The sequence below is a fragment of the Melospiza melodia genome, chromosome 30 (assembly GCF_035770615.1).
Source record: "Melospiza melodia melodia isolate bMelMel2 chromosome 30, bMelMel2.pri, whole genome shotgun sequence".
Taxonomy (NCBI): domain Eukaryota; kingdom Metazoa; phylum Chordata; class Aves; order Passeriformes; family Passerellidae; genus Melospiza; species Melospiza melodia.
In genome coordinates, this window is record NC_086223.1 from 4826195 (window position 1) to 4835862 (window position 9668).

A 9668-nucleotide genomic window follows, 5' to 3' on the forward strand; every position below is an offset into this window, starting at 1 on the left:
GCGATAGGCTCAGGCTGCTGTGGCCGTGTCCCCCACCCTGTCACCGTGTCCCTCACCGTGTCCCCCACCCTGTCACCGTGTCCCCCACCCTGTCACCGTGTCCCCCACCCTGTCACCGTGTCTCCCGATGGTGGCACTGCCACCTCCCGTTCCCCGCCCTGCTCCAGCCACATCCGTCTCCCCCGCACCTCTCCGGCTCCCCGCAGGAGCGGATACGCGTCCGGGGGGGCCCTTCCTGCGCTCCCCATTCCTGCCGGGCCCGGCCCCGGCTGCGTCCCCCGAGATAAGCCCGGGACACCCCGGGACAGCGGCTGTGGCCCCATTTTGGGGTGACGATGGCGCTGCTGCGGGTGCTGCTGCTCCTCGGGGGGCTGCGCCTGCCCCGCACGCTGGGGCTTCTCCAGGAGCCCCCCACCATCTACGAGGGACCCCCCGGCAGCTACTTCGGTTTCGCCCTGGATTTCCACACGAGCGAGGGAAGGTAGGGAGGCACCGGGGGCCGGGGTCGGGCACGGCTCATCCCCGCCCGCCCTGACACCCGCTCTGCCCCCAGGCCCAGCGTGGCGGTGGGAGCCCCCCGTGCCAACAGCTCCCAGCCCGGCGTGGCTCAGCCCGGCGCCGTGTTCCTCTGCTCGTGGCCCCCCGGCCGGACCCCCTGCCACCCCCTGCCCATGGACACTGCGGGTGCGTGGGCTCCCGGGGCGGGGGGCGGGCACGGGGGGTGCCAGCCCCGCACATTGCCCCTGTCCCGCTCCCCCAGGGGACGAGAGCGAGAGCCAGGGCACCCTGGAGCTGCGCACCTACAAATCGCACCAGTGGCTGGGAGCGTCCGTCACCAGCTGGCACGGCAACCTGGTGGTGGGTGCATCGGGGGGGACGCGGGCACCTTGGGTGGGCACGGGGTGGGCACTCAGCCCGTGCCATCGCCGTGCCCAGGTCTGTGCCCCGCTGCAGCACTGGAACGCTTTGGAGGGGCAGCACGAAGCGTTCCGCACCCCCACGGGCACCTGCTTCGTGCGGAGCCCGGAGCGCTCCGTGTGGTACTCGCCGTGCCGCGACCGCACCATGGCCAGCACCTACCGCCAGACGGGCTACGGTGAGCGGGGAACGAACGGGGAACGAACGGGGAACGAACGGGGAACGAACGGGGAACGAACGGGGAACGAACGGGAACGGGGGGATCCAGCCCGGGATCCCAGCCCCGAGTCCCCCTGACCCTGCCCTGTGCCCGCAGCGCACGACAGGCGCTACTGCGAGATCGGCTTCAGCGCCGCTGCCACCCCGGTGAGAGGGGATTGGGGGGCTCGGGCACCTTGGGGGGATCGGGGGGTGCCCCCCGAGATGCCCGGGGGGGCTGACAGAGATGCAGAGGGTGCGGCCAGGATGGTACCCGGGTGTCAGGGCGGGGGATGCTGGGGTGGGGATGTGCAGTGGGAATTCCGGGAGGAGAGGCCCTGGGAATGAGGGGGTGCCAGGATGGGGATGCTGGGCTGGAATGTGCCAGGATGGGAAATACCGGGGTGGGGGATACTTGGCTGAGGATGCTCTGGGGGGGATGCCAGGGTACCTCGGGGGATGCTGAGCCAGCTCCTCCCGCAGGATGGGACGCTGCTGCTGGGTGCCCCCGGCGGGTATTACTTCTCAGGTGAGTCCTTCCACCCGGCTGGTGCTCCCGGGATGGGCACGGCGGGGAGAGGGTACCCTGGATGCGGTGCCCCGTAAGTGCCACCCGCAGTGGCGCTGCCAGCCTGGGGCGGGTGGCAGCGGGTGCCCCGTCAGGGCTGGTGCCCCCTGCCCCGCTGTGCCCAGGCCTCGTGTACTCGGTGGAGCTGGACAAGATCCTCCGGCGCTTCCTCGGCACGTCCCTGCTGTGGCTGGGGAGCCCCGGGCGCCCCACGGAGCCGGTGTTCGGGGACTACGAGGACGGGTACCGGGGTGAGCAGCGGGCACGGGCACCCCGCCCCACTGCCAGCTCCTGCTGGGGTACCCCAAGTCACCAGTGCCCATCTCCCTGCAGGATACTCGGTGGCTGTGGGCGAGTTTGATGGCAACCCCAAAACCAAAGGTAGGGCTGAGGGGTGCAGGGAACGGGGCTGGATGGGCCTGGGGCACCCCAGAGTGACCTTGCTCCCCTTCCCGAGGGGGCCGGACAGGCTGTGCCAGGGGTCCTGCCATCTCTGTGCCCTCATGGCCCCGTGTCGCACCAGGGGTATCCCTGTGCCCACCCCAGTGCCGGGGGTATCCCTGTGCCCACCCCAATGCCAGGGGTATCCCTGTGCCCCCCTCAATGTGCCAGTGGGGCACTCAGGGCTCTCGTCCCTCACAGAGTACGTGGTGGGGGTCCCCAACAAGAGCAACACGCGGGGTGAGGTGAGTGCTGCGGAGTGCCCGGCGCCGAGGGGACACCAGGGGACACCGCCATGTGTCACCCCGGGCTGGGCCTGGCGCTGACACTGCCCTGGGCAGGTGGAGATCTTCACTGCGGGGGACACCCTGCGCCGGCTGCGGGGCATCGCCAGCGAGCAGGTACCCCTCAGTACCCCTGTCCTGACAGCCCCGGTGCCCCACAGCACCCCAGCCCCGTCCCACAGCACCCCCCGGTGCCACCTTCACCCTTCCCAGGTGGCTTCGTACTTCGGGCACACGGTGGCAGTGGCCGATGTCGATGGGGACGGGTGAGAGCAGGGACAGTCCCCCCTCCTCCCTGGCACCCAGGGGTGCTGCCCCGTGCCTGGCACAGCGCTGGGTGCCCCCGGCCCCAGACCCGCGGAGCCTGACCGTGCCCCCGCTCCGGGCACAGGAGGGACGATCTGCTGGTGGGTGCCCCCCTGTTCATGGCCCGGCGCTCGGACGGGCAGCGCAGCGAGCTCGGCCGCCTCTACCTCTACCGGGGGCAGCAGCGCCTGGCCGGGCCCCCCCAGACCCTGACGGGCACCCACCCCTACGGCCGCTTCGGCGCCGCCATCGCCAGCCTGGGCGACCTGGACAGGGACGGATTCGGCGGTAACAGCGGGCAGGGCGGGCAGGGGCTGTGCCACCCTCAGTGCCGCGCCTGGGGGAAACTGAGGCAGGAGAGCGCGGGGGGCGGGGGGAGTTCATGTCCCTTCTGTCCCCAGACGTGGCCGTGGGCGCCCCGCAGGGCGGTGACAGTGGCAGCGGGCAGGTGTTCATCTTCCGCGGGCACAGCGAGGGGCTGGCACCGGTGCCCACGCAGCGCCTCGAGAGCCCTTTCCCCGGCGCCGCCGCCTTCGGCTTCTCCCTGCGCGGTGCCACCGACCTGGATGGCAACGGCTACGCGGGTACAGCCCTGGCAGGACACCGCCCTGGCACCGCCCTGGCACCGCCCTGGCACCGACCCTCTGCTTGTCCCGCAGATCTGCTCGTGGGGGCTTACGGGGCAGCCAAGGTGGCCGTGTACCTGTGAGTGCCCGTCCCTGCGTGGCCCGGGGCTCCCTCTCGGGTCCCCTGGCACCTCAGCAATGTCCCCGTGCCCCAGGGGACTGCCCGTGGTGGTGGCCCGGACCCAGCTGAGCGTCCCCGACGGGCTGAACCCTGAGATCCTGGACTGCTCCCTGCCCAACTCCAGCGTCCCCGTCAGCTGGTGAGGGGACACTGCCATGGGGACACTATGGGGACACCACCGTGGGCACAGGACAGGTCTCTGAGCGCTGTTGGTGGTGTCCCCCCGCAGCTTCCACGTGGAGTTCTGTGTCAGCGTGACGGGCCAGGACATCCCTCGGAGCATCCGTGAGTGCCAGTGTCACTGGGGTGTCACTGGGGTGTCACCGCGGGTGTCACCAGTGCCACCTCCCGTGTCCCACCAGAGCTGGAGGCTGAGCTGCAGCTGGACCGGCTGAAGCCGCGGCCATCGCGGCGGGCGCTGCTGCTGCGGGGACACCAATCGTCCTGGCAGGAGGCGCTGCTGGTGGCACCGGGGGCACCCCCCGTGTGCAGGAACCTCACGGCCTACCTGCGGGTACGGGCACGGGGACAGGCGGCGGAGGGAGGGGACAGTCATGGAGGGGACGGGGATGGGGATGTGGCATCGCCACGGGATGGGGACAGCGTTGGGGACAGGGTTGGGGACAGCGTTGGGGATAACAGTGTGTCCCTGTCCCAGGATGGGACAGTGATGGGTGGGGGCTGGGGGGTGGGCACGGGATGCCATCCGGAGTGCTGTGCCCGTGGTGTCCCCAGGACAAGGCTGAGTTCAAGGACAAGCTGAGCCCCGTGGCGCTGAGCGTGGCCCTGACGCTGCCCAGAGAGGCCCCGGGGTTGGTGCTCTACGGGGACACCCTGGTGCAGGCACAGGTAGGGGGGACGTGGCTGTGGGGGGACATCACCGTGGTGACACGGGGGGGGCTCAGCCCCACCAGGGCACGTGTGGGTACCCCCGGCCTGGCTGAGCTCAGCTCTGGGGTCCCCAGCTTGTGCTAGTGTCCCCAACCCCGCCCTGGGATTGCCCCTGTCCCCCTCCCACTGTCCCCAGTTCCCACTGGGATGTGGCTCCTACCCCCCCCCCCCCCCCCGCCACTGTCCCTTGCTCCCTCTGGAATGTGCCCCTCACTGTCCCCGCCACTCCCTGGTGTGCCCGTGCTGTTCTGCTCTCTGAGCTCACCCTGCAGTCCCCAACCCCTCCCCTGGGTGTCCCCTCTGTACCCAGCACTGTCCCCGTTCCCAACCCCGCGATGTCCCCTCTGTCCCTCTGCCACCTCCAGTCCCTCCCCAGGATGTCCCCCTGCAGTCCCTGCTCCCTCCTTGGCGTGTCTCAGGGCATGTCCCCAATCATCCCGCTGGATGTCCCCTCTGCTGTCCCCATTCTTCCCTCTCGGAGATGTCACCTCCCTCTCCTCCATCCCTGGATTGTCCCCTCTCTGCTCTGCACTATCCCAAATCTCCCGTCTGGCCCCTCCACCAGCCCAGTCCCTCCCCGGGATGTCCCCAATGACTCCTTCTCCCCCATTTCACCTCGAATGGGGGGGTCCCCCCTGTCCCCTCCCTGTCCCCTCCCTGTCCCCTCCCTGTCCCCTCGCTGTCCCCTGCCAGACCCACATCATCCTGGAGGACTGTGGCGATGACAATCTCTGCGTGCCCGACCTGCACCTGGCCGCCCACACGTGAGCACGGGGCTGGGACTGAGGGCGTGCCCGGTGTCCCCGCGGGGTGCTGAGCCTGTCCCCGTGTCCCCGTGTCCCCCAGCCCCAGCCAGCGCCTGCTGATCGGCGCCGAGGCCGTGCTGTCCCTGCGGGCCAGCGCCACCAACGCGGGCGAAGGCGCCTTCGAGGCGGAGCTGCGGGTGCAGCTGCCCCCGGGCACGCACTACCAGGCTGCCCGCAGCACCATCCCGGTGGGTGTGACAGGGCACGGCCTGGGGGGGACCAGGGGTGTCACAGGGGTGTCACAGGGGTGACGGGGGCACGTCCTGTCCTTGCTGGCATCACCTGCCTCTTTGGGGGTGCCCGGTGGGGATGGGTGCTGGGAGATGCCCAGGGTGGGGGACCCAAACCGTGTCCTTGGTGCTGTCACCTTCCATGGGAGTGCCCAGGATGGGTGTCACAGGGTGCCCAGGGTGCTGGGGGGACTCAAACTGTCCTTGGTGCTGTCAACCTTCCATGGGGGTGTCCAGCATGGGGGACCCAAACCGTGTCCTTGGTGCTGTCACCTTCCTTGGTGCCCAGTGGAGATGGGTGTCAGGGGGTGCCCAGCTGGTAGAGGGGACATCACAGAGAAAAGACTTGGGACAGTGCAGAGCAGAGAGGGGACATTCCAGGGATGGAGGAGGGGAAGGAGGTGACATCTGCTGGAGGGAAGAATGGGGACAGCAGAGGGGACATCCAGGGGGACTACTGGGGACATGCCCTGAGAGGGAGCAGGGACAGCGGGGGGACATCCTGGGGAGGGACTGGAGGTGGCAGAGGGACAGAGGGGACATTCCCAGGGTTGGGAATGGGGACAGTGCTGGGTACAGAGGGGACACCCAAATCAGGGGGCTCACACTGTGTCTTTTATCCCCCATGGGGCTGCCTGGTGGGGGTGGCTGCCCAGGGATTGGGGGTTCGTGCCCTGCCCTTGGTGGCTGTCACCCTTCACAGGGTCCCCACTGGTGACGGCTGTTCAGGGGTGTCTGGGGCTCAAGCCCTGCCCTCAGCTCATGCAGGTCCCCAGCGTGGCTGGTTCCTGGTGGGGTCCCTGATGTGTCCCCACCCCACAGGGGCAGGAGAAGCTGAGCTGCAACCCCAAGAAGGAGAACGGGACCCACGTGGTGCTCTGCGAGCTGGGCAATCCCATGAAAGCCGGAGCCCGGGTAAGGGGACAGGGGGGTCCCTGCTGTGCCTGTCACCCGCCAGGGCTGGTCACCCACCTGCCCCTGTCCTCTGCTGTCCCCAGATCACCGTGGACATGGAGCTGAGCGTGTCCGGGCTGGAGGACATGGGGGACGCCATCACCTTCCACCTGCAGCTGCGCAGGTGACACCGCGCTGCCCCCCCGTCCCCACCCACTGCTGGCACCTCGGGCTCGGTGTCCCCAAACTCTGTCCGTGTCTCATCCCGCTGTGTCCCCACAGCAAGAACAGCCCCAGCCCCAGCCACGGCTCGGTGACAGTGACAGTGCCCGTGGAGGCAGAGGCGGAGATGGAGCTGCGAGGGTGAGAGTCAGGGGGACACGGGGACAACGGGGGCACCAAGGGCGACACTGACCCCCCTCTCCCGCCAGCAACTCCCTGCCAGCCACCATGGTGCTGCCCACGGGCTGGCACGGGGTGCGGGGCAGCCGGCGCCTCGAGGACCACGGCATCAGGCTGGAGCACGTCTACGAGGTGATTTCGGGGGATGTCCCCTCTGTCCCCTCCCCGGCGCCATCTCCTGTGCCTGGCATCACGCACCGTCCTCCCGCAGCTCCACAACAAAGGTCCCGGCACCGTCAGCGGGGTCACCCTGCGCCTGGCCGTGCCCCATCGGCTGGGGGAGCACGTCCTGCTCTACCTGCTGGGGCTGGGCACCGAGGGGGGCACGAACTGCACCCAGCACCCTGCCCTCAACCCCGCACAGGTACGGGCTGCGGCACCCTGCCCGCGGGGCCGCTGGGACATGGCAGGGACGTGGTGTCACCTCTGTGTCCCGCCGGGGCCGCTGGGACATGGCAGGGACGTGGTGTCACCTCTGTGTCCCCTTCCAGCTGGAGATCTCCGCTCCGACGGCCGCGGCGCCCGGGAACGGCAGCCGGCACCGGGAGCGCCGGGAGGCGGAGCCGGCCCCGGGAGCGGGGCTGGGGGACCTGGGGCTGGGGGACCTCGTCCGTGTGGTGAGCGGGGACCCTGGGGACTGCCGGCCGTGATGGAGACAGGGCTGGGGCTGCCAGGGTGGGAATGGATCCTTTGGGTGACCCTGGGGACATGCCGGCGGTGATGGAGACAGGGTTGGGGTGCCAAAGTGGAGCCACATCCCTTGGGTGACCCTCGGGACCTGCTGGGCTGGGGTGCCAGGGTGGGAATGGATCCTTTGGGTGACCCTGGGGAGCTGCGGGTGTGATGGAGGCCGAGCTGGGGCTGCCAGGGTGGGACCACATCCCTTGGGTGACCCTGGGGACATGCAGCCCACGGCTGGGAGTGTCCCCAAGGATGGGGGTCCCCTGACACCCACCGTGTTGGACGCCACCCTCAGGACTGTGACAATGCCACCTGCGTGGACATCACCTGCCACGTGGCCAGCCTGGGCAAGGACCAGCGGGCACTGGTCAGCGTCCATGCCCTGCTCTGGATGGACACCCTGCAGCAGGTACTGTCCTCTCCTGGGGACAGAGGGGACGGGGTGGCCTCAGGGCATCCCTGCAATGTCCCCTCCTGCACGGTGGTACCCAGAGACCACCCTGGGGATACCTTATGTGGGGTCATGGGTGTCCTGTGAGCTGGCAGCACCCCTGATGCCAGGTTCCCATGTGTCCCCATGTGTCCCCATGCGTCCCCCTGCTGTCCCTAGCGGGAGCACCTCCGGGAATTCCGCATCCAGTCCCAGGCGTGGTTCAACACCTCGGCCATGCCCTACCGCGTCCAGCCCCGGCTCCTGCCCAGCGGCCAGGCTGAGGTAGGGCTGCCGTGGCCGTGGGGACACGGGACAGGCCGCGGTGGCAGCGCTGTCACCTCCCTGTCCCTCTGCAGACCGAGACGTGCGTGGTGCGCGCCAGCCCCGGCGGCGAGGGGGCTGTGCCGGTGGGCTGGGTGGTGCTGGGGGGCCTGGCCGGGCTCCTGCTCCTCACCCTCCTCATCCTCCTCATGTGGAAGGTCAGTGGGGGCAGGGGACACCGGGGACACCGGTGACATTCAGAGGGACCATGAAACACGGGACGCAGTGCTGGGGCTGGGGGCTGTGGGACGGGACGGGGGACAGCAGCACGGGTGACACTGTGGGGTCGCAGGTGGGTGACACTGTGGGGTCCCCAGAGTCAGGGGGTCCCCGCGGTGGTGCCACAGGGATCTCCGGGGGGCTGAGCCTGTGGGATCCCTGCTGCGGGGTCCCCTAGGGCCCGATGTCACCGTGTCCCCTTGCAGATGGGTTTCTTCAAGAGGACGCGGCCGCCAGCCGAGGGGGACACGGAGGAGCCGGGCCAGGCACAGGAACCGGGCCAGGCACAGGAGCCGGGCCAGGCACAGGAACCGGGCCTGGCACAGGAGTAGCGGGGTCCCCCCGTGCCCCCCTCACCCCGCTCTCCTTCCCCAGCCCCTCCGTGCCCGTGGGACCCCGGCCCCGCTCTGCTCCCCCCGGACAATAAATCCCGGCCCTGCCCTCGGCTGTGGTTGTGTCTCCCCGGAGCTGCACCGGGGGCAGGGAGGATTTTGGGGACCCCCGTGTGTCCTTGTGGGGTGCCCCCGGAGGGCAGGGGGGAGGTTGGTGTCGGGGTCAGTCCCGGGGGCGGCTGCACTGCTGGGGGATCGGTACCGGGGCCGATGCTGGTACCGCGGGTGGGTCACGGTACCGGGGTGGCACCGGGGGATCGGGGCAGGGCCAAGGGCCAGTCCCGAGGTGCCGCTGTGGTACCGGGGCTCGACGCTGAGGCTCAGGGAAGTACCGTGAACGGGTCCTGGGATGCCGGTGCCGGTACAGGGCAGTCCCGGGATGCCGGTGCCGGTACACGGCAGTCCCGGGATGACAGTGCCGGTACCACGTCCCCGTCCCGGGGCTCGGAGTGGAGCCGGGAATGGGTCCCGGGAGGCCTGCGCGATACCGGGGGCAGTGCAATGCTGCCGGTGCCAGTACCGGAGAGAGCCCGGCAGTGCCGAGTCCCGGTCCTGGTCTCGGAGCCGTACCGGGGATGGGTACAGCGGGTCGGGATCGGTACCGGGGTTGGTGCCGGGGCTCGAGCAGGGTCAGAGGTGGATCCGGGGGTCGGTGCCGATGTCGGGGGTGGCTCCTGAGATGCCGCTGCCGACACCGGGGTCAGTCCCAGGATGCCGGTGCCGGTACCGGGCCCGAGTCCGGGTCCCGGGGAACGGTGCCGATGTCGGTTGCGGCACCGGGGACGGGTCCCGGAGCGGTGTCGGGGAGCGGTGCCGGTGTCGGTTGCGGTACCGGGTCCGGGTCCCGGCTCTCGGGCACTGCAGGGGGCGGTGCCGGAGCTCTGGGGCGGTGCCAGGGGCTGGTCCGGGGGTCTCGGGGCGGTGCCGGGGGTGGTCC

General features: G+C 70.1%; 1 protein-coding gene across 1 annotated transcript; it reads left to right on the plus strand.

The window, feature by feature from the left end:
• Positions 1-335: 335 nt before the first annotated feature.
• On the plus strand, positions 336-8779 carry ITGA2B (integrin subunit alpha 2b). The gene is made up of 30 exons (XM_063178727.1): positions 336-481; positions 554-684; positions 761-858; positions 937-1096; positions 1235-1284; positions 1600-1645; positions 1810-1935; positions 2018-2065; positions 2327-2370; positions 2467-2526; positions 2623-2675; positions 2801-3003; positions 3117-3299; positions 3375-3420; positions 3497-3601; positions 3692-3747; positions 3825-3976; positions 4198-4311; positions 5047-5117; positions 5200-5347; positions 6212-6304; positions 6388-6467; positions 6566-6646; positions 6715-6817; positions 6897-7049; positions 7177-7302; positions 7662-7775; positions 7977-8081; positions 8156-8278; positions 8546-8779. Exons 1-30 carry the CDS (start codon positions 336-338, stop codon positions 8669-8671), a joined length of 3144 nt encoding a protein of 1047 aa, XP_063034797.1. The 3' UTR covers positions 8672-8779.
• The last annotated feature ends 889 nt before the right edge of the window (positions 8780-9668 follow it).